This window comes from Aulonocara sp. 'chitande type north' Nkhata Bay, linkage group LG17, assembly GCF_057382095.1.
Source record: "Aulonocara sp. 'chitande type north' Nkhata Bay isolate Kocher_YH1m ecotype deep benthic linkage group LG17, A_spYH_male_GT1.1, whole genome shotgun sequence".
NCBI lineage: Eukaryota > Metazoa > Chordata > Actinopteri > Cichliformes > Cichlidae > Aulonocara > Aulonocara sp. 'chitande type north' Nkhata Bay.
In genome coordinates, this window is record NC_141360.1 from 3,635,489 (window position 1) to 3,661,047 (window position 25,559).

The following is a 25,559-nucleotide window of genomic DNA, read 5'->3' on the forward strand; positions in this document are numbered from 1 at the left end:
TAAGAATACGTTTTACATTTGATTTGACTCTGCAGGGACACCTTAAGGTTCCATAAAAAAGTATCTGTATGTACAACTGCAGTCAAAATGTCTTCAGTACAGCAAGCAGCACATACAGTGCAGTGAAAACTTATTTGTGCCATTTCTGTTTTCTTTTTTTGGCATATTTGTCACACTTGCATGTTTCAGATAATCAAAAATCATAAATAAACTGTGATTAAGCATATTTTTTAAAAACTGAATTAAATTTTGCAAGCTACACCAAGGTATGAATAATTCTATTCTATTTAATGTTTATAGCACCGAATCACAACAAGAAATCACCTAAATAGAACCTTTCTGAGAAAGTGAAGTAGGATAAAAGATAAAATAGATAAAACGCATCATGCTACAATCTAAAGAAACTTAAGAACAGATGAAAAACAAAATCATTAACATCTGTCAGTCTGGAAATGGGTACAAAGTAATTTCTAAGGTTTTGAGGCTTCAGAGAAACAAAGTGAGGGCCATTTATCCACAAATGAAGAAAACTTTGGACAGTGGTGAGGATATCAGGAGTCACAGGCATCAGTGACTCATCCAGGAGGTCACAAAAGAACCCAGAACAACATCTATAGAACTGCAGGCCCCACAGTCTCTGTGAAGGTCAGTGATCATGATTCAACATAAAGAGTTCCGAAGCAAAAATCACAGCTGACCACACACACAGACACACACACACACACACACACACACACACTGGAAAAAAAACTACTTGATGATCCCAACACTTTTGGTAAAATAATCTGTGGACTGACAAGTAAAACGCAAAACTTTTTGGAAGGTTTGCATCCTGTTTCATTCATGCATAAAACTAACACAACTTTTTATAAAAGTTGTTGCATTTCGTTGCCCTGTACCTGTGCATGTGCAATGACAATAAAGTTGAATTCTATTCTATTCTATTCTATTCTATAAAGAGAAAATCATACCAACAGTCAAACATGGTGGTGGTAGTGTGACGAGGCTGCTTTGCTTCTTCAGGAACTGGACAACTGTCTGTCATTGATGAAAACATGAATTCTGATCTCTGCTAGACAAGGAGAAGGACAGTGAAACACACATATTCACGTTTGAACGACTCAAAAGAACAAGATGGAGTTCAGGACATAAAATCTGATTGTGATGCTTTGCATGACTTTTAACAGGCCGACCTCTACCCAGCATCCTTCAGGTTTGCTGAATTAACAAAATGCTGCAAAGAAGAGTTGGCCAAAATTCTTCCACAGTGATGTGAAAGACTAATTTCAGTCTTTGCTGCTCAGCCAGTTAGGTTTGGGGGCAATTACTTTTTTCATATAGGGAAAGGTAGATTTGCGTAGCTTTTTTCCCCTTAATAAATGAAATCGTTGTTATTGTTACGTTTCAAAGTACGGAGATCTTAAAGAACATTTAATAGTTTCTCTGTCAGTACGTATTGGGATGGTTATATCATATTCATAAAGGTTTATACTCACAATGCACATCTACAAGGACCAGTGCTTGCTCCGACCCATGTTGTTTCTGCTCCCTTTAAATATTAATGGGCTGAACTTGCCCTTGACATCTCGAGCAGCAGAAATAGCCTAACAGGCTGACACACTGACCGACAGCTCTAAATTCTCCATGCTCAGTTACAACACTAAAAACAGCAAAGTGACTTGCTGGGCTTGGAATTTCAAAGTGGGTCTGTAAATATATGGGCTATTTGGTTACCCTGTTCATTGCTGTTGCTGATGCATTTCATTTGCTGGCTTCTCTTGGTCATTCTTCTATTGAGCATGTGTTGGTTGTGTTTGTGACTTGAATGAGACAGCCGTGTCTGCCCTCTCATGTCTAACTGAATTTGCCCAGGGCTTTCCTGGCAATATGCAGTCTTTATTATAGTTTTACAAGATGTGGGAATAAAATAAAGTGGGAGGCTTGATGTGCATACAGGAACCTAGAAACTACTTATTGCAATAACTATTCCAGAAGTCTCCTTGCAGCTCACTGGTGGGAGGCTTTAAACCAAAGTTCCGGAAAAAGTCGTCTCATTGAAGAGTGTTTTAGTCCCCGTACAAACATTTCACCGAGGGGACTTATAGGCTTTAATGAAATTGAGTCCACACACTACAGAGGAGGATGATGGTGGCTTTTTTTACTAAAGACTTGAGACAAAGAAAGACTTCCAATTAAAATTCAATAACCTAAGATCTCCCGGATGTGTTGGCACAGTGGAAACTGATCCCAGACATAAATCCTCATGACTAACTAAATCTGACATTTTTGCAAGGATACATTTCAGTCATTGTTGCAACTTACACTATCATCACCTAAAGCCTACTTAGCATCCATACTAGTTGCACTAATATTATTAATATGTTTGAAATTGCAGCTTCCAATGTTTGCACTGCTACTGAGAGCATGCTGCTGTGTTGTCAACTTAAACATGTTATAAAGACAAACTTCATACACTAAAACACATGGTCAAGTTCGACCCTTTTGGACACAAAATATCTCAAAGCGGCAACATAAAGTTTTACCTCTTCAAATGCGATAATTATCTTCAGGAAGTTCAGTGTAGCATTTCCACCCTTAAAAGCAGGTGTAAAGCCCCCAAACACATGTTTCCTACACTTGATAATTGGTTACATTGAGGGGTACAGCAGGTCATTAAACACTCTTTCCAATGCAGGGTCTCACCCACTGAGGCTATTAAAAAGACAGGCTCTTTTTGGTTCCAGTGCTACCAGGAAACCTATAGTATGACCTACTCAGCACATTAAAGTCCTTTTCATTAGTGGCTTTAGGACAAGATCAACCACGGGTACACACTTGTCCTCTGATCAGAAGGCAGGGCCCAAGCCTTTCAAGTAGAGGTAGGAAAGGTAGTAAGACAAAGCAGTGCAATGATGGAAAACGTGAAAAAATTAGAAAATACAATTATTTAGAAAAAGCTTACGGAAGTAAAGAGAAGGCAGAAGCTGCTGATGAGAAAAGTGAAGGAGGCAACACAGGCTATTAGTGATGACATGTGTTGCCTAGCCTCGCTGTTTCATTAAATAACTTCTTCTTTAAATGCTCCAGAGCAGCATTTCTCCTGCTGACACTTGCTGGCATGAAGCAGGTATGGATCTCTGACAAAAAATGTCTAATGTGAGCTTTACCAAACTGCCATTAGTGTCTCACAGAATCCTGCAGTCTTCTTTTTTTTTTTACTCTAAATGGACAGAAAAAGGTGGCTCACCGGGAGAGTTTCACATCACATTTTGAGCCGGCACTCATACAGAGCTTTTGTTAGATGATAAGCTGAGTAATTTGTGTAGAAACTCTTGCCAGAAAAGTAACTGAAAATATGGCAGAATAGTGACGTCAGGAATTCATCTTCATACCTAAATTCTAAACACAATTTAGGTTACAACTGTTAGTCCTGCTTTCCTAAACAACACAAATATTTTGAAGACAAATCAGCCTTTGGTTGTGCACATGTTCACAAAACGATTGCTGTATTTACAGTTTCACTGCACTAGAATAAAATGTTGGCCCGTGAACATAGTATGCATGGCAGTCATGCTGGCTCCAAAACATGTCTGTCATTGCCAATTACCTCTAAAGTCATTTGCAGGGGACAACGCTGTTACACGGCTCTTTTAACAGATCTGGGACTCATCCCCTGTCTAAATGGAAATTACATGCTACATGATAATTTGAAAGAGGAACTAGATCATCCACCAAAAATTAAAGGCATGTGAAAAGACAACATCTTCTCAAAAGGGGGATAGAAATTAGCATTGCTGAATTGCGTGGTTGGTATTGTCACCTTGGCCCAAGCCTGCATCCTGTTAAAGTTTCTTTAAAGAAAATGAGCTGCTGAGTTTTTCCACAAAAGCACTTATTCTGTTGGATCGATAAAGCATTATTCTGCTTCTTGTCCTCAACAGTATCATTTCAGCGGGGGCTGGGTTTTTTTTTACAAGTTGCAAAACAGTTTTAGTCCCAGTGCAGCAGAATCTGCAACGTTATTTTCCCTAAAGCACAGAAAGCGTTTTCTGTTCTGATTCTCTCAAAGGCCTAGTGTATATTACCACCTCTGGGTGTTAGAAAATAGGAAACGCCCCCAAGAGATTAATCTTCCCTAACTTTCACAGCCTCTGCAGCATAGCCACGGATGGCCGGGGGAATGTTTGTTCCTCACCAGATTGAAAAATGTAGTAAAAACCCTGTGTCAGCCACTGCCATTCTTCCCATTCCTCTGTGTGCCAGCTCTCACTGAGGGTTTGGTATGAAAAGCCCATTTCACAAACGGGTGCGTTAGCCAGTGATCAATTCTTTTTCCTCATCGCCGACTGGATCCTACTTCAGCACTATGTGTGTGTGTGTGTGTGTGTGTGTGTGTGTGTGTGTGTGTGTGTGTGTGTGTGTGTGTGTGTGTGTGTGTGTGTGTGTGTGTGAGGGAAGCATTTGTTTGAGTTTTGTCTGAGATTAACTCAAAAGTGTTCAGGGTAAGATTTACACTATAGACTTATTGATTAGAGGATTCTTTCTGTTGCCTCTTCAGCATATTTAAGAAGTTACTTTATCTGCAGCTCTGCTATTTGTTGAAGATCCAATATCCAAAACGTGAATTCTATCTTATTATTGTTGTTTGTTACTCTTTTCTGCTGTGAGCTCATTTTGCAGCATGAATATGGTGATTCATTCGTGGTTATCAGGGCTGCTGTTTTCTAGCTTGTTTCATTTTAGTTGTCATTCAGATAATAAAATCCAAACTGTTCATTCTTCCTTTTTATCTCACGCATTTGAATGGTTTTGCCTTCATCAGTACACAGAAATGTGTCACTTCTACCCTCACCCAGCAGCACATGCAGTCACTTCCTTATTTCATGGCGAGAGCAGAACTATAAACAAAGTAGCTCTTTTATATTTTTGGCTGCTTGTCCAACAGACTTGTGCCAGTAATACATCAGAGTAGTAGTTCCCTACTGGTCACCGCTCCTAAATTATCCAGCTGTGTGTAGCTCGGGTTAGAGATGCTTTATTTGGATCTGCAGTATAACAGCTGGACCTTCTTCTGAGCAGTGGCCTTAATCATTCCTGCTAAATACAGTTAAGTAACTGAAGTGCTTATTCTATAACTCTGTGTATCTTTATGTAATTGCTCTTTTTAAATACTTACGTTTGCTTCACAACAGCTGCTCTTGAGCTCTGTCCCTGAGTGTTTTTTTCTTCTTCCACAATCAGCATATGCTCGTTTTATAGTGCTTGAAAGTCAAAATACATGTTCTGGGAAAATGTTATCTTTGGCTGATTACTTTCACTTGCAGAAAATACTTTAATTCCAAGAAAATGCATAGGTAGATTTAGAGGATACATGGATGCAGGCAGATCGCACATGTGTGCTCTGCGTGTACGCTCGCGATGACTGAGCTTGAGACTGAAGTCACATTTCTATTCATAGAGAATTTGATTCTGTAGGTCCATGGCTGTATGATGGAGGAATTGTTAAATAACTAACACGGCAAACACTTACAATCCATTTTTACCTTCCAGAAATCAGGAATGGCAACTTAAAGAGCATCCTGGGTCTCTTCTTCATCCTGTCACGCTACAAACAGCAGCAACAGCAACAGCAGCAGTATTACCAGTCCCTGGTGGAGCTCAGCCAGCAGACCAGCAGCACCGCATCATCTGCCAGCAGCCACAAATCACAAGAGATGCAATCCAGGTATGTTACACTAAACATGGACACAGATTTTCATGCCGATCAGTCTTTGTTTTGCTTCCCTTGTGCTGCCTGCCTGTTTGGGATGCATGCTTGATGTTGCAATATTCATTGATTTATCACTTTCAGATGCTCAATTAGGTCCTGTTACAGTTTTTCTAAACAGAAAACTGAGGGATGTGACCTCCTCTCTGTGGTGCAGGAAATGAATAACAAGATACAAAGATGATGATTAAGGTTTTTGCTGCATCAGCTCCATGTGTAAGACGAGGCAAGTTAGCTGACAGAAAGCAAAGAAGCTACATTAGTCAACTCAATTTGATTTATATACTGTAGAGCTTTTTAAAACAACACAAGCTGACCCAAAGTGCTTAATGAAGTATTGAAATCTTAGTCTCTGATCTCACTACAAAACACATACTCCTCACAGAGTTGAGAAACCAGACTTGGCACACAGGTACATCTCAGACCTGACTCAGGTTCTAATCTGACCATCCATTGAACAGAAATCTAATCTAAGCCTGTGAGCCTGTGTTTAACAAACACATGTGAGAGTATCATTGATCATTTTTTGTGCCTGACAGAAAATAAATGCCAAACATTTGCTTTATAAGCACTTCAGTGCAAAAGCTGACAGCATCATTTAGTACTAAGGTAGCTATAATAAGCTAGAAGATGTTGCAGAACTGTTTCATGGCTTTTCATCAGGTGAGGACCCCAGAGGTGTTTAATATGACGATGCTTGTTGTATGTTTATTTAGAAATACAGTATAAGAAGACGTGGATTATACAGCAGAAGTGTTGGCCTACAGAGGGATGAGCGCTGTAAAAGGCAGCAGAAGCAAAGAAGGCCTGTACTTGTGTGATGTAAATAGACACAGCAGCATTTAAAAGAAGGCCTGAGATGCCACACATGAGCAGCATTCCCCCCGGCCAGATCGAGTTACTACACAGCCACACGGTTTGGCTGTGATGTTTTCTATTAGTGTGTGACTGTAGAGAGAGAGTATATGCATTAAACCAGTGCAATAACAGAGTTAAGTCTCAGTATTTAAGGAGTGGGCATGTGAGTAAGATGATACTGTCGAGAGCTTTGACTTCACTGTGTTTGGTTGAGTTAGGAGATGGTGGCAGTGGGGTCAGTGTATCGTGTCTTAGGGGGGTTATTAGGGGCACAGCTGCCTCCCATTCCCACCCTCTTTATTCCACCCCCACAACAGGTGGTGAATGCTCTCACTCTCTCTCTCTTTTGAACACACATACACAAAACAGTGAATTGTTGGAAGCACATCGCTGTGTCAACCTAGTTTCAGACTTGACGAATCAATACATACACACTTAACGAGCCATTACAGAAGCTGCACATTTCCTCATCTTTTTTTAGTTTAGATCTCAAGAAAGAATTTGTTTCAACCAAAGAAGTGTCTCAGATGATTTCCATGTAGACCCTCACTGTCTCTCTTCTGCACTAATAAGTGAATAATGTTGAAGGCCACAGTGGAGGTCAGTAGAGATGGCACCATACCACTTTTTTATGTCCGATACCGATATCATAAATTTGGATATCTGCCGATACTGATATGAATCCAATATAGTGTATTTTTTAAATCAATAAAACTGTTTTTTTAATATCTTGCTGCATTTTGTATAAGTTCATACTCAAGTTAAAAAAAAAAACCACTAACGCTATTCTGTTATACCTGTATGTAAAAAATAGACTGCACCCAAAATATTTTATAGTTCAGCAACACTGATCAATCTAATAAACTTAAACCTGCGCCATCCTCCCTATTCTGGTATTTTAAAGAGTACTTAGTGGAAATATTAAGCAACCTAACTAATAGGGTTGCAAACTTCCAGCAAAAAAAAAATAGGGAACCACCCCACACCCTTGTGATGCTTAATCGATGTAATCAACTTTAATTTAATGCACGTGTAAAAAAATAAATAAATAAATAAAAAATGCACAGAAATCTATTATTTTTCCACAATAATTAAATAGATTCAACATCTTTCTTCAACAGAACTGCAGACTGCACAGATGGTACCTTCCCAAAGGAAAAAGTACTACAGCTTACTAGGGTATATTAGACTTAATAGTTACTATATACAGTAATGGACTTCTATATGTTTTACATCAGATTAAAACTTTGGATGTAAGATTCAGATAATTATTTATTAAAAGCTACACATTTTAAATGAGAATAAGAAAGAAAAGTATGTCTATGTGCCCCCTTTTCCCTGTTCATGCCCTCTCGGCCCCCCTGGCTAAACTTTGCTAGATCCACCCCTGCACAGTTACCAGCCGTCAGCTGCGTAGAAAAAGATCCTGGTGTAGAAAGTAATGATAAATAAATTCTAACAACAGCTTATCAAGCTTAAACGTGCTGCTGTTGTTCAGCCGCTGGTTTCCTCTTTCTGGCGCCAAGTGGGCGATAAACAAACAAGAGAGACGGACTCGCGACAGAAAAGCTGATCAGCTGATCATTGATCAGTTTCATGATTGAAGTAGCAGCAGGAGAGGGAGGGAGAGAGAAGAGGCAAGTCGCTCCATATATCGGTTGTTAAGCCTAATGCTGGAATGCTTTACAAACATTCAGAGATGAACTTACACACTTGCTTTACTTCTCTCTGGGATAAAATGCCGGTTTGGTAGCGAGGCTCCAAATGCTCAACCAGACCACCGACAGGTCTCACACGCCACAGCCGCTCTATCACGTGAAGCATACTGCTCCGACATGCTAAGGTTATGAGCCGAGTTACGCCATGTCGCAAGTTTTGTGAGGTGCTTTTTTGATATTTGATGGATCGATTACATTTTTTATTTCTCTCCAATATCTGATCCAGTAATTTAGGTCAGTATCGGTCCGGATCGGTCCGTCTCTAGAGGTCAGAGGATCAGTCCATGTCTGTCTGTGAAAAATAAGCTATCAAAATGTGACAACATCCATAGCTGATTGAAGACAGTCTGCAAAGGTCAGAAGGAAGGATGGAAATGAAGGAACTCATTGATAATGTTGCTTTCAAATCAGGAAAAATATTGTGTTAAGAACAGTCTAGAGATGCAACATAATTTGACCTGTCATCAATTGAAATCTCATGAGCTGTTGCTGGTTTTTAAAGCAATGTTTTAAGAAGGTCCCACAGTTCTGAATTGTGTGTCTGAGTGTCAGTGTGTGAGTCAGAATGAGCCAGTCATGAATGCATGACTCAAACATCATAAACGGGTGATTTAATGTTCTCAACCAAATTCCCCGAGTATCACTTTCCATAATTTAATGTATGTCATTGGCAACACGCAGGATTTATTTCTCATATCGCCACAACGTAATTGTTCATTCATTCATTCATTCATTCATTCATTGTTAGGGGTTTTGTTAACCGCAACGATAATCAGATAATTAGACTTGTGTTAAAGTAATATGCTGAGTCGAGTATCATAGCTTCATAGTTTCAGCACATGTACTACTATATTTTAATAATACATTACACATATGAACAGGAACATTTCACTGTATATTAAAGAAACACAGACTCCATGAAGTTGAGTAATTACCACCAGAGCACAGGGAGACATTTACTTTTCATATTATGTCTAATTCAGATGATATTAAAGCATTGTAAGTTTCTTCTGTGTGAGGCTTCATGTCTGGCTGGTGCAGGCTCCACTTCCTTTTCACTCTCAAAACATGGAAATGTAATTAAATCTATTCATGGAAATCTACTTTAATTCTCATTTTTGCAAGCTCCCGTAAGCTCCAGTCGACCCTGAAGATTTAACATGTCTGAATGGATTTTGTTTTAAAGTTTGCAAATGATCTCTTCCTCAGAGATACACACACATATATACACACTCACACACAGAGATTCATTTGGGCTGCTGCTCATCTGTAGTTGTGGTATGGGAGCTTTCTATAGACAGCACCTGCTGGCCTAGCTGGTGTCTCCAGGGCAGGGGATGAGATGAGTGTGACTCTGTATGTGTTTAAGGGGAACTCCCCATCGGACACAGCACGACAGCCCGGAGCCACAGTCTTTCAGTCTTTCAGTGCTCTACAAGGCAGGGGGGCCCAGGCCTGGCAGGGCACAGCAAACCCTCCCTCTTATTATTCGCCATGTCCCGGGGCGACCACGTTGACCCACTGGTATGGCGCTCCTCGCGTCTGCCCACCGCTGTGTCTCGCGACAGGAAGAGCCGCTTGCCATACGGGAGAGCAAGCATCCTGGCCAAGATTGACTCATCTCATAGGTATAGTTGGATCTTGTAGAGTGTGTGTGTGTGGTAGCATCCAGGCACTGGACAATATTTGGAAATTACACGATGACATGAGGAGGATGGATTAGTCTCAGTGGCATCGTGAACTGGTAAATTGTTCAGTTCCTCTTGTTTGTTGGTTTAGCCTTTTATATGACATGTTTTATGTTTAGCTTTTTATTATAGGCTGTTAATACGGACACGATGTTTGCCAGTGAGAAGTTGAAATGAAGTGTGTTCAAGACATTAGTCTGTCAACAGCTTATTTAATGAATGGGATACTACACTGTAAAAACCCAGTTTTGTACTGTATGTATTTGAAGCTAATTATCCATGCTCCAGCTCCAATAGTGCTATGCGCCTGGTTGGAAATTTTGTTCTTGATTTTATAGCAGTATTTAATTTTCTACTGTGTCCTGCAGAATGTTCCAATCCAGTGGCAAAATATGCAGTTTTTATGTTATTCTGGACACGGCACCACATTTGGTCATGTGGCATAATGCCTCTGAAGATGTGGAATAGTGATGAATTTGCTGTTTGCATCTCATCTTTTACTAAGAGGTGGTTGGTTTTCCTTTACCCATAAATGGGTAAAGGAATAAATGGCAGGTCAGAAATCATTTTTGCACATTGCTGGTGCTTTCAACCTCTTACTGAATGGTGTGTTACTTTATTGGTGTTGTGACATTCAAGTTCCTCAACTACTTGCAGCATGTTGCTTAGAAACTGCTGCCTAGCCAGCATTATTGTAAAGTAGATGTGGAGTTGATACATGCTGAATTAGGTATGTGGCTTTGTGTGAGATACTCAAGCTTGAACGCTCTTTGTTGGAAATTCATCCCCTGATGTCAAGGTCAGATGACATCTTATTACCTGCTATCATCACAGTGATTCGAGCACACAGATGCCTCACGTTTTGGCTCTGAAACCCATCAGTTTTAGTTTGTGTCTGACCTCAGCGATGTGGCTACCAGGAAGCTGAAACTGAAATTAATAGCACAGCAATGGTATCCAATATGGCTTGCATATGCACTGCAGTGTCGCGGACTATTAAAGAGAGGCCACGTTGATGTATGTTGTATACAATGAAAAGTGACAGACTGTAATCCCCCACCCCTCTCGTCTCCACCACCCCTATTCCATCACCATTTCTTGATCCTGCCCTCATGTGTTCTGGTGTTTCTTTTTTCCACACTGGAATGATCTGGAATGTTGTGGGTTGGATTAGCACCCCAGGCTGGAGACTATACCATTGCCTTCATGTTTCATTACATTTAATATAGTTGGAAGTGAGGGTAAGGATGGGTCTTGTAATGGAAAAAAACACAACACTCTAGGTTTTTTTACTGTCCATATACTGCTAGAACTCCCGCATTATTTTTCCTTTTCGTTATACTCCTGCAGCTTCTGTTGCCTTTAGATATTACCTCATCCATGCCTTTTACAGCCCTTTACTCTGAGTATGGGTAAAAAGAGAGAAAGGACAGAGAGCAGAAGGACAAAAGGTTTTCTTAGAAAGAAATACAATGCACAAATTTAGACTCCACCTTCTTTTCCCCCCAAAATGCTGATAGAGCACTTTAGCATGTGACAGGCTCCACTAAACTGTCACACCTTGGCTTTTTTGTGCAGTAAAGACCTCTTAGAATATTTACAGGAACACTTACATGCTACTAGGAGATGACATTGTGGGTGTCTTGTTGCGAGTATTCACTGATGTATCATTTATTACATAGTTCATTATTAACATGATGCAAAGGTGCTCGTCACTATAATTGCGTTCTACTCTCTGCTCAGGAGCTTGTTAGAATAACAAGGTGTCATGAAAACCTGCAAAGGCAATTAGAGATGTACTGCAGCTCTGCATTCATCACAGGTGGGTTAAAAAGGAATTTAATTGTCTGGAGCAAGAGGTGTAAATGGAGAAAGATGAGAGAGAGAAATGGAACTTATAGTAAAGATGGACAGTTGAAAAGTTAATAATTTTCCCACCACCGTAAAAGGGCCTAATCCTTCATAGTTTAACTTATGAACAAAATGATTCTTCTGCTCTCATTGATTCTACAAAATGATGTATGTGTACTCAGCATATTTAATCAAATCACTGCAAAAAGGCCTAGACCAGCCTATTATTGTACTTCTACATTTTTAGGCCAAATTCTGTTAAAGTAGGAAACAGCTAAAGATTTTGCTGAACCCTAATCCTCATTTCTGTAGTATATAATTGTACTGCAGGTTTTGTAGTCATTTCTTCTTTAAACCAGTTTTTTCTTTTTTAATCATCTTTTGGTGGGTGTCACCTGTGCCTGAAATATCATAATGTAAAACCTGTTAGCACTTTTTCATAATCAGTTTTATGAATAGCTGAGTGGTGCGAACTTACAGAAGATAGTTGCTGTGCCTCATTCAATGACCCAGTATAGGTAGTTTATTGTCCGTCTTGTCCACTTTCAGTCACCAGTGCCAAACCAGCAGCCCACAAACACAAAACAGAGAAGGAGTTGTTCTCATTTGTCAGAAAAGAAGGAGCTCTAAACAGACTGCTGGTGTTTGCTGCTTCCTCTGTCCTTCAGCCGAAGCAGCTCTGCAAACTCTGAGTAGAGGACAGATTCAAGGTTTTACTACTGAACTTCATCTTGTTCTCATTCATCAAGACAATGATTGGAAAGCTCAGGTTTCCACCTGTGATCAGCCTGTGAAAGGTAATGTTAGTTCAAAGGGTTTCTTCTGGGAACTAGCTTAAATTTGTCTAATATGTAGCAGTTAAATGTGTCTTCCGGACAAAGGGCTAGCAGCTGCTAGCAAAGCATTGATTTGGTTAGAATCCACAATTATTGTGGTCATTGAAAGTTTTGTCATCTTTGTTTGTTTTATTGTCATTAGCTAGTAACATGATTCTGCCATCACATATGCCTAATTGAACATTTGACGTTTATTTTTTATCTTTCATTTTTGTAATTTTATCTATTTTATATGCTTTTATTTAACATCATTTAATCATCAGATTATTGTTTAGTACACTAGTATGTTAACATCTTGGCAGCTAAGGAGTAGGTAGCTAATGTTTCCATTGTTTTAAGTCTATTTTCTCACTAAAAAACAAACAAATGACGTAGGAGCTAACATTTAAAAGCAGGTCAGATTACCATGGTAATTGAGAAGGACTTTACCAGATATACAAATGGTCAGTAAAAGCACATCTTTATTGAAAATACATTCTACAAGTTGCTTAATTACAAACATGTCAAACATGAATAGAGTTTCCTTCCTGTAACAGTCATTCCCATCTCTGCCAATGACTAACTGTGACTGGTGCTGTGGGTATTTCCTTTGCCTCTGTCTTGTGTGTTTCTTCAAACCATGCCTTCAGAAAATTGTTTGTGAAAGTTGTTGTGTGTGTGTGTGTGTGTGTGTGTGTGTGTGTGTGTGTGTGTGTGTGTGTGTGTGTGTGTGTGTGTGTGTGTGTGTCAACAGCCCTATAAATGGATTAGGAGATGTTATTGGCCTAGTCATAAGTGTGTGGTAACAAACATGTGTGAGCCATCATGTGAAAAATCAAAGAAATGTGCACTGGCATGCTACAGTATTTACCACATGCTTCTTCTCTTCTATCCCTTGGTCCATCTCTCTCCCCCTCCTATGCTTACATCTGAATGGCTCCCCTCTCACACGTTATTACATTAAGACATGGATTAAGAAAATTCCAGCAAGTCACTGGTCTTATTTCTTATCTGACTGTGTTAACAGTGTTGCCCATCTTCTCTGCTTTTTCCTCAGTCTCACAGCACGATATGCAAGTCCTCCAGGCCACAGTGGAATAGGTTCACCACAGAAGAAAAACACCAGGTAATTATGGAAAAATAGATCTTTAAATGTCTTTATTTTATTTGTTAAGCTAATTAATATGTGCAATTTAGTTTTTTTTCAGGGAGGGCTTTGAAGAGCTGCTCTCTCCACAGTCAGGTCAGAGGTCAACAGGCAGAACACCTTATAAGAATTTTGTGTTTTGTTCTTGGGTTCTCAGGATGTAGCTGCAGTAGCTTTATGGTAGTTTGAACGAATGTGTGACAGTGAAGAGCAGAATGTGATGTGCTAAATGTTCGTGTGCTTGTGCCATTATGTTCCCACATGAAATACAGACTCCTTAAACATTATGAGTCCATCACAAAAGGTGTGTACTCACTACATGGATACAGTATTTCTGTAAAGATGCTTGCTAGGAATTTGTTTCTAAATAAATATGAGTAAAACTGGATGCTACCTCCTGTTGACAATCTCACAATCTCAGTCTCAGTGAGATTACTGTTTTAGTGGAGGATTCAGTTATACCAGTGCACAGAACCTTATGCTTCGGAGCAGACGGTGCTTACCTCTGGGAGCCTGTGCTGCCTAAGAAATGTTTTTTGCGTATTGTGTCCCTTAGCACTTTTAAACATCTTGACAAAGATGCTGAATAAATAACTACAGTGTTGCAAAGCACTTTGATATAGCTGCTAGGCAGGGAACCTGTGTCCTGTGTGAGCTGGTAAACTTATAACAGCTCTAAACATGAGCATTAAGGGTGAGAAATTCATTCCCAGATATGGGCAGACCAGAACAACAAAGATAAAAGGGATTTTTCACATACATGCAAGACATACACTTTAAAATGTAGCCACACGTGCTGCATGTGCACAGCCTCCTTCAGCTGTCTGATGCTTGCAGCATTTGTTCCAACTCAGAAGCAGTGGGAACCAGCACGTTGGCAAATAATTCCTCTCCAGCCACCACTGAGCAATGGCAAAAATGCTGCAGCCAGCAGTTCCAGCCCTATGGGTGATAATCTGCCCTCTCACATCACTGCTGCTGCCGCTCTGCAGAAATAGCTCTTTAATTCCCCACAAACAGATGAAGATACACATACGCACGCGCACACAAACAAATCACTTATATTAGTGAGCGGTGACAGTGCAGGCACTCTTCTCTTGCCATCTCATTTTCATTCAAGGCTGATTACCACAGTTAATTACTTTCTTGCCTTCTGAGAAGTTATTTTTAATCACCACGAGTTGCCTCCTCTGTTATCCCCGAAGCAAGAAAGTTTTAGCAATTCTAAAATAGAAATAAATTGTTGTGTGTCTTTCATGCTGCACTGTGCTGAATGTGGTGAGGAATGTTTCCCTCAAGGTACTAGGAGCTTTAGTGTGCTTCTTACTACCTCAGAATGTCTGAGGTGCTTGCTTGTTAGCTAGCACTCAAGGACCTATCCAGTTTACACCTGGCCTTTTCACTTGACACAGTCACATTCAGGCTCTTTGTTTCCCTTTTGTCAGTGGTGGAAACTGTGCTAAATATTTTTGTATTTTGTATATCAGCTAGACAGTGTTGAGCTCTTTGCTATAATCTGCCTTCTCTGATGTTGGAACAGTAAACGAAACATAAGCGCAGGTTATGTTTTGGCTTTCTGTGCATAATAAGTGGTGTCAACAAATAGCTATTCATATGTTTCACATAATGGGTTGTGGATTTTTAATCTAGTTCCCTTTGATGTGGACATCTGACCTGAATTACAACAAAAGAGATTTACTTCCTGAATAAACTGCGCTAATACCTGACACTACCATGGGCTAGGTGCTTTATTTTTTTGTGGATCACCACTCAGGACTAGTGATGGGATTTCCAGCTCTTTTTAGAGAACCGGCTCTTTCGGTTCGGCTCACTAAAAAGAGCCGGTTCTAAGAGCCATTTCGTTCGCAACCGACACATCACTACTCAGGACTTATGGATGCTAACTAACTTCTGTGTACTGTCAGACAACACAACACTTTATCCGTTTTATGTTTTGTGCCCTTAACTCCAGTTGTACATCTTGGTAGACACACAATTCTCATCCTTCACCTCTTTCTCACATGGTGTTTCCAAGGGGTCGGTTTTTGATTCTTTTTTGTTCTCTGTCCATTCTTATTTTTCCATTGGGTTCATGATCTGAAAATATAGCGTTAATTTCCACTGTTATGAGGATTATGTACAGCTTTAAGTTCCATTGATGGGTAGGAATGTAAGTACAGTTTTAATTTCAGTAGAATATGTGACGTTGAATGATGGTGACACTTTATTCAACTCAGAAATATTGCAAAAGTTAATTTATTTTATATCTCAAGTGGACCTTGAGTTGAGTTGCCTTTCTCTCATTGCCATAAGTCCATCTCCTGTTTGTTTGCTCAGCTCATGTTAGCACAGTCTTGACAATTTAGTTATTTGAGTTATTCTGCTTTCATTTGACATATCAGAGCAGCTGAACAACACACTGAAAGTTATAAAACCATCAACATGTTTTATTAGTTTAGCTGCCATGATTTCAAATAGAGTGTACATTAGATGTTGCGTATTAAATGTCGGTACGGTGTGGCCTTCATCTTAGCAGCAGGGAGTGATGTTTGGCAGTTTGCTGGCCACCCGCCTACTTGCGGTATCTTTCTACCATTTTAATAAGCCTGATGTGGCATTGAGTGGCCATGTGGGGGCCAGATGTGTCAGAGCAGATGTCTTACACTCTTGCAAATACAGGGTTATAACAGATGTTATAAGAACTAGTCATGAGATAAGGAAAGGGCTGTTTTGAATACACAGACTCAATGGCACAACATTGTGAAGGGCAGAGAACTCTCTTTGCTCTGCAAGGATTTCACCCACCTCCCTACCTCACCTCAGATCTGTCCAGTCTAAAACAAATTCCCTGTCGAGGAATTGCATCACATTTTCTCTCTTCCATTTTGCCGATGTATTATCAAACATGTATTTTGGAAGATGAAAGAATCTTATGATAAAAGGAACTACTTCTGATTACCATCTGAATTGCCTCAATCTCCATCTCATTTCCTACTGTTTATCTCTCATTTTCTCTTGTCGGGGTTTGCAGCTACAGCGCCTTCCTTTTCTGATGTGCACCCCTGTTTGTGTGCACTTTCATCCCCCCTCCCATTTCATATTTTTGTTCCTTTTAGATCTGTTCATTCTTTTGTCTTTGTCTATCAATCTCGTCTGTTCCTCTCGTGCAGACTAAATATATTAAAGCAGATATATACTATTAACGCTAGTCTGCCTTTGTATGCATTTCTGGGCGCAATGTTCTGCATTATGTGCATGCTACTATACATCTCCATCTGTTTTTGTTCTGTGAATGGCAGACTCAGCTCTGACCCGAGAACCACCTCCTGCTGCAGCTCACCGAGGCCTCTCGGGTAAAGCACCAGTGTTGCGCTCAGGCCTGGATCAGCATCTCTTAACAGTCAGCTCGTCTGCTACAAATGAACAGTGGGATGCAAAATCATATAGTAATTCAAAGAAGGGAAGTGCGAGTAAGGGACACATTTGTTCCTCTTGATGAAGTTTTGTGCACAGGAGCATATTTTATTTTTGTCTGTGTAAAACCATCTTTTCATTGCTCAGCACATGGGGCTGACATATTTGGCAGTTTTTGTTCTGACTTCCTGCTGCGCCTTGTTCCATTTTCTGAGGGAGACACCCAAGTTGCCTTGAATTTTTGTAGTTAGATCCAAATAATTTGCTTCTTGCTGCCATAATATAATTGCTGGATTTTAATATAGTGCTTTGTTTGTTCCTTGTTGCATCACAGACTGGAAGAGATACCTGGTTAGTAACTAACTTGCTTTGTTTACCTGAGCTACCTTCCCAGGAAAATAAAAAACAGTCCTGCTCCAGTGATATTTAATGATGCACTGGAAGCAGTTTTTTCAGCAGCTATTTTTTTAATAAGACCTTCATCCAGGCGATTTGGTTGATACGGCGAATTTCTGCATCGATGCCATGGCATGTTTTCAGACATAAAGGAAATTGATCCTGTGCAGTGACAAAAAGACTAGGTGGGAGCCAGTCTTTTGCATAATGTGTGAAAATATTTTAGATTTGTCAGCGATTCACACATTTTCCAGAGTTAAACTTGAAGTTCAGATGCAGATGAGTAAATAAATCCCCTAGATGAGATTTTCTGTCTTATAATTCCAAGATAAATTTGTGCATAAAACCTTCATACCTGTGTCAGTCAGAATTAAAACGATAGCATCGTGTGCCACGAGATGGGACGCGTATTTTACCCGCTTAGTGTTTTGGACTGTCAGTGTGAGCTTGTCCTCAGTTGTTGCAGATTCACGCGTGTCAGGAGGGCAGTCAGCAGCTTTTAATTTGGCTCTGTTACTCACCCTCATTTTAAAGTCTTAGAGTGATACTTTAGGGAAATAAAGGACTGAGAAAACTTTGTTGTTCCTTGATCAAACTCTACTCGTATTGATTTGGTCACTGATTGTTTTTTGTTGGTGGTGAATTGCTTTGCAGTTAACTGATGCTCCGAACACTGAAATTCAGTGTTTAAAATCAAAATAATGTTTTTTCTCAACTAAAGCATATTGAGTGAGAGAGAACTGCACTTTGTGTTTCCTATGAAGTGTATCATAGTTGGCCCATGTGGCAGAGAAATAGAAGAGTACCGAAAGCAGTGGCGGAAGAGATTTCTTAGTAGTCAGGAGGTTTGTTATCCATGCTAGATGTCAATCTGTCCTTTCATTTGTTTATTTTCATGAAAGCCTTAAACACAGAATGGAATATATGAAATATGTTTTTCCCCCAGAGGGCTTTTCACCACTGCACAATTCAGAGCCTAAATTACGTTTCCCTCCGACATCTCGGCTCCATCTGCGATACAGACAAGCGACATATTCAGCATAGCAAATCAATTATCTTTAAGGTCATGGCAAAGTTCATGCAGAGACATCAAGTTGTTACAGTCCAGCGTTTTCTCTCTCTCTCTGAGAAGATCTTGACTTATACATTTTCTATTTCACCAGAAGTTGTTTTTTTCAAAGTTCCATAAACGTTTTTTAAGGTTTTGAGCTATCTCTGCCCTTTTTCAAACCTGCATTTTGATATTGTTTCAACATGAAAACAGTGTAAAGCATCTGTGGGAGAAACCAAGGCACCAAAAAAGGAAAAATCATGTTGAGTTACAGCAGAAATAGATCCAGCTTGTCAAAATCTTTGAACCAGCTGCTAAATGTGTTTTTGAAGAAACGTGCTAACAAACAGATGTATGAATGCATCTGGCACACCACATAAAAAATGCAGCATAACGTTACTGTACAACAGGTTTTTGATGAGATTCTTCTTTTTAACACGCTTCTGGGAGTTGTGAAACTCCTCCAGCTGCAGCATGGCAAATCACCATTTGACACTGGCAGCTTTGACTGTGTCAACAGAAAGAAATGATGCAAAAGTGTGTTTCAAAAGTAGACTGACTGAAAACACAAACCCCCCTGGTAGATGTGACTGTAGTTCCTTTTTATGATCGTTTGAAGCGAAGGAAATATTTATATCACGCGTGGCTTTACAGTAGCTCTGATCAGCTCTGAGCTTTCAATCAGCCTGTCATGACACAGACTCTCAGCACATGTGCACCTGAACACACAGTTTTTCTTTTATCCTCCCTCCTTAGCCCAAGATGAAACAAAGACTTCTGATCTCTCTTCATCTTACACACTGACACATACTGAATCCAGGGCTGGTTATTTGTGAGAAAATATACCAATATTTGTAGATTTTTAAATCTCAATGTGTATCTCATCTGTTATTGTGTCTAGTCGAGGCCTAACAGTTAAAGGTAACAGTGCATACTTTAAAGGCGCTTTCAGTGGAAGTGACGGGACACCAAATCTCCGTGTGCTTTAGGTGAAGCTAATGTGAGATGTCATCAGTTAGTTAAGCCGTGCTTGAGCTTGATGTTCTGGAAGGGGTGGTCATTTTAGTACCTTGGTGTTATTCTGTAATTCTGCTGTTCCCTGAAACAAGAAGGGTGACTTTTGCACATTTGAACTCCAGAATGACTGGATGAAAGTTATTACTGACAAAGGACTGTTGATTTTAAAGTATCCCCTGTTATAAATAAACCACCTTTCCTTGACTTTTTTGGGTTGGAGTTAATGTGCAGTCATCTTACTTATCATTGTTCTACCTCTCCTGCAGGTTACCAGGGCCCTCCAGAGTACCTGCTGCGGGCAGCGGGGCCTCCAGGAGCCCAGGCTCATCCAACCTCAACCGTCGGAGCCAGAGCTTCAACAGCATTGACAAGAGCAAGCCTCTTCAGTATGCCAGTGGCAACGATAGAGGTAAAGAGTGTGTTTACAGAGTTTGACTATGGGGTCAGGGGTAGGCAACCCCAGGCCTCAAGGGCTGGTGTCCTGCAGGTTTTAGATGTGTCCTTGATCCAACACAGCTGATTCAAATTGCTAAATGACCTCCTCAACATGTCTTGAAGTTCTCCAGAGGCCTGGTAACGAACTAATCACCCTGGGTGAGATCTAAAACCTGCAGGACACTGGCTCTCGAGGCCTGGAGTTGCCTACTCCTGCAGTAGGTAGAGGCAGTGATTTTCCATTCCTCATCCCAACCACTTGATGGCACCACTCACACAAGTCAGACAGGCTGATGTCACTAGTCTTAACTGGTCTGCTGAATCATCCACTGCTCTTCATTCCAACTGAGTTGGAATAGATACCATTAAGTGGAGGTGGTGAAAATATTCACAGCACGAATAGAGCTGCTTGAGAAATGAGCAGGGGGTGAATCCAGGAAACCGCTTTGTCAAGTACGATCAAGCTAATAAGAGTAATGTTTTTGAGAAAAGGGTCTTACAGAGGCCAAGAGTGAGTGTGTGGCATTTTATTTAACAGAAAAGTAATTACTGAAAAGTCCTTGTTGTGTTAATGGCCACATTCTGCTGTGAAGAGTAAATATATCCATTCGTAATGTGTTAATTACACAATTCTTTACTGTTGGCTCGTTCGATCACTTTATAATAGCTTTAAGATTTTGTCATGGCTCATTCATAAGAATTCTTATGAGTTATTGGCTAACACAATGCCAGTAATTAAAACATGTTCTCATGCCTCAGCATCATCATAATAATAACGCCACTCCTGAAGGTATATTAACAAACCTTTTACTTTGGCAAAAATGTTTTCTAACAAAAGACAGCCAGCATTTATTCTTAAAGCACTGCACAGTCATTGAGGAAAACAGTGCAAAGGATCAGTAGATGGTGATGTAGTGGAGGAGAGACACAGTGAATGGCACCCAACAGAGATAGCAGTGAAATGCCTGCAGCAAACGCTTGCTGCATTTCTCTCTGTCTTCCTTTTCATCCTAAAAGTTCACATGTGCACTCACCCTTCCAGTTTCTGTCTGAAACTTCAGATTCTTCAGTGGAAGAGGGAGGTGAAAGATAACACAGAAGGATGGAAAGATAGTATGTGATCAATCGTAACTGAAAATTGCTAAAAACGGGGAATAACAAGCTCTTGAGAAACTGACATTTCACATTAGTCTTAATGTGCTTTTAGTTATAATTGGGTTTAAATGTCAGGGTTTTTTTTAGGTTTATTATGGTTATTAGTTACGTCACAGTTTCAAAGGTTTCAGTAACATTTTCCCCTTTTTCTCCTGAAAATGATACGCAGGGTATTAAAGGGCAAATGTGTCTTTTTCCAGTGGAGTCTTGCCAAAAGACAAAGCCTCAGTTTGGAGAGATAAGCCGGTAGGACTGGTGCTTCACTGCAGGGGAGATGGAAAAGGTGTTTTGGTTTAAAATAAAATAGACAAACCAAAAAGTGGAGGGGGGATCAATTGTTGAGGAAATGTCAGCTATGCAGTCGGATCCTTCTGGCCAAAAACAGGTAGCAGAGAAATCAAAAGGCACATAAACAGATACAGGAAGTGTCTGCCACAAGCTTTTCCCCCTCCTCTCTTACAGCTACTTACATTCGCCCCTTATAGGACATGTTCTCGTTTAATGTGAAATCTTTTCATCTTTTCTAATTGTGACTGTGCAAATTCAGATTCCTAATGGAAACAAGTACAAATATAGTATTCAGCTCTGAGCAGACAATGCTGTAATGTTCATCCCAACCTCTAACAATTTTTACAGATTTCATTTTCTTATTTATTTGATATTATTATGCATAATTTCTTTATTTTCATTTTAATAATGAAGCCAGGCCACTGCACAAATGAGTTTGAAAGTGTTTTAATATTATTTAAGAAAAACTTATCACATTTTCCTCCTTTTTGCATAGTTTCCACCTGTTAGTACTACAGCCATTTAAGATTATGGAGATTACACATGGCAGTTTTTTGTACATGATGTCGACTTGTCTGATCTATAAAAGGGGCAGGGTTTACTTAAAACTAGCGTTCTAGTTTGTTTCTATATTTTTTTTATCAGAGCCAATAAGCTCCAATGGCCAGGTCAATATATTATTTGATTTTATCTGTTTGCCATCTATTGGTATGGGCATTTGTAACAGCGGACACATGAAAAGGGAAAGACGAAACAGGAGAAACATCCTTCATATATTTTCAAACTACATTGTCATACTGTTTTAGTAAGGATTTGCAAAAAATGTATGCACAACAAATACTTCAGAAATACTTCTGTTTGTGTGTCAGAAAGAAGATAAAGAAGCAGCTGTGAAACTCCAGTACTCCAGAGTGGAGAAGGTGCTGGTTTCCTTAAGCCGATAATTTGTCTTACTCACAGTGATGTGAAGTGGGAAGCAGAGCAAGTTCAAATGTGTTAAACTGGAGTGTGGCCAGTGTGTAGAAACTCACACCAGGTGAATTTCAGTCTTTAACTGTGTGGTAAACAGAAGGGTTTGTCAGTACATACATGAGTCAGGGGCACGTGTGCTTCTGACTTTGTGTGTGTGTTTGTATTTGTTAGCAGAGGGTCCACCGCCACCCAGACAAAGTGGCATTTAATTCCGTGGTCGCTGAGGCAAAAAAGGAAAATAAGAGTCTGTTGCCACGGCAACAGCAAGTCACTGCACGGTGAAAAGTGTGGTGGTGCTGTGAAACTGCCTCTGGGGTGGGGAAGTGATGAGCGGGGAGGAGGGAAGGGGAATCTCTGAAGACAGGGTTAATTGACTGGACACACAAGCAGAGACACACACCGCAGGCAGACTCACACAAATGCTCGCCATCTCTTTCATTCGCAGTCAGATTTATCAGATATGTAAAAGTCATTCACTTATCTCAAAAGATGGGGGCCAGCATAGTGGTCACACACACACACACACACACACACACACACACACACACACTCACAATGTATGCTGTAATCAACGTTTATGCCTGTGCCACATGACTGCCTGGACAAGAAATGACCATCTTGAGACAGTCTTGTGATGGGACCACATAGGAACAGCTATCAACATATTCATATTCAGACTCATAAGTACACAGTAACTATAAAGTAATATATTACTATTAGTTGCAGACACAAGTAATTAGTACATATTTGTTGAACTTGGGACTAATGGATCTGATTACACATATTTTAACCTGGCTCTCGTTTTCATCTCATCACCTGTAAAGTTTTATTACTCCACACTTAGGAAGCTATCATGCTGACAAACTATTCCCACAGACAGCCATTTAATACCTTGCAAAGTCTAAATGCCTTTGTGCGTATTCCTGCAACAATAAGTGTTGCAGGAATAAGCATAAGAATAAACTCCAGGACTTTGCCAGGAAGACACACGCTCAAAACAACAGCTATGCTACTGGAGCTGCAAATGTTTTTTCTTTGCACCAGCATTTAACTGATAAGTCTTCAATCCATATTTAGCTCTTTTGGTCTCATCTGAGATTTGAAACTTTGGTATTGTGACTTATCTCAGCTTTTAAACCTATTCATGGTAGAAAAAGAGGGGGGCTGCCAGTTCATTATCCTTTTTAATTGACTTTAAACTGATTTTGTTGTTGTACAGATATCCTTTCACACAAACCCACCAGCACATTCAGAACAGATCCATACACTTTAACACATGTTAAAAAATTATTTTATTTTAACATAGATTGGCTACAACAACACATATAACTGCAGTTCCACTTAGACTTACACCCTAGCAGACACTCCTTTATTTATTTAACTTGTTACAATCATTCTAATATTAAAAAATTGTTATTGGCTAAAAATGTCTCCAGTTGTCAGTTGCTTGTCACATTATTATATGGTTATCCAAATCAATCCTTAACTAATGTGAAGCCAACAGATTTTTGCTCTAGTCCAGGGGTAGGGAACTCCAGGCCTCGAGGGCCGGTGTCCTGCAGGTTTTGGATGTGTCCTGTGATCCAACACAGCTGATTCAAATGGCTAAATGACTTCCTCAACATGTCTTGCAGTTCTCCAGAGGCCTGGTAACGAACTAATCATTTGATTTCAGTGTGTTGACCCAGGGTGAGCTCTAAAACCTGCAGGACACCAGTTCTCGAGGCCTGGAGTCCCCTACCCCTGCTCTAGTCAGTCACTTTTAAAGCCTTCAAAGTGTGGCCAAACCATTATCAGGTATCTTACAGCCATTTCCTAAATTACAGTTTAAACAATATTATATAAAGGAGGGCCTGACACTTTACAGCCTGACACATTGTGCTGAATGCACTGAGGTGTTTTCAGGCATGTTTAAAGGTTTTACAGGATGTTGTCAGAAGCATAAGCCGGTTAAAGTGTTTCGGCCCCAGCCACAGCTCAATCTGAGCCCCCCTCCTCTGCCTGCCTGAGGAGGCTTTAAACTGCAGAGTGGGGGTGACTCACAGCCAGCTGAACCCTGCTCACTGTGCTGAGTGACAGCCAGACAGACAGACACTCAGTCTAATGGAGCATAACTTCATGCTGTCACTCTGTCGCCTCTCTCTACTTACCCTATCATAATTCTGCTGATACTTTTTCCCTGCTATTTGTCTCTTTCAGTTAGAAAGTAACTCAAACTTGTGTTCATGGGGAGGTGAAGTTGTGTTCATGTGCATACCTAACGCAAATGCTATACTTGTGAGGTCTGGGATAAAGTTTATGTATAAAAGAGATACACAGGTGTTGATGATCTGTGAAAGGTAGTTATTTATCTTTCATATAGCTGTATGCAGTATAATTCCAGCTGTGTGGATGAAAGTAGAAAGAGGAAAAAAGAAATGCAGAATATGAATATCCCAAAATAAAAAATGTTCAGGGAATGAAGCTGCAGAGTAAATAAAAAAAAGCTTCTCAAACTTTCATTTGTTGTTTTACTCATTGGGAGGTGGATCTTTTCCAGAAAAGGTCAATATTTTAATTGAATGGCTTCCTTTCAGGAAATTCTCCTTTATTATTTATGATGGTGAGAATTTGTTTGTCACTACCATAACATGATAGCCTGTCCTTTATAAGTCTGTTATATACATGTATACATGCGGTTACAGGTTACAAAGAATTGTAACAAGAAGGTAAAACACTGTTGAATGCAAACTCCTTGTAAGACACCGGTGTTGTAATAAACATGAAGTCTTTTCTTTTAACTCAACTCGCTGTTGATATCCTGTCACCTGAGAATAAGCTCTGGGGTTTTATTTTTGTAATTTTCCCCAAATAATGTAAGAGTTAACTATTTTTTGCTGAATGTGTGTAAAACCACAAAGGAAGTCAGCAGGGAGTCAGCTGAGTATTCTGAACTAGTTTTTCTTGTCAAATAAATCCAGGAAGCCTGCGGAAGTGTAGCATTTTAG

General features: G+C 40.0%; 1 protein-coding gene across 7 annotated transcripts in view; it reads left to right on the forward strand.

The window, feature by feature from the left end:
- nav3 (neuron navigator 3) overlaps positions 1–25,559 on the forward strand; it is a 415,949-nt gene that overhangs the window by 302,927 nt on the left and 87,463 nt on the right. For all 7 annotated transcript variants that reach the window (XM_086270023.1, XM_086270024.1, XM_086270026.1 and 4 more), the window contains 3 exons: positions 5,551–5,725; positions 13,755–13,823; positions 19,989–20,131. In XM_086270023.1, the coding sequence (XP_086126149.1) occupies positions 5,551–5,725; positions 13,755–13,823; positions 19,989–20,131 (387 nt within the window). The remainder of the gene's footprint in view (positions 1–5,550; positions 5,726–13,754; positions 13,824–19,988; positions 20,132–25,559) is intronic.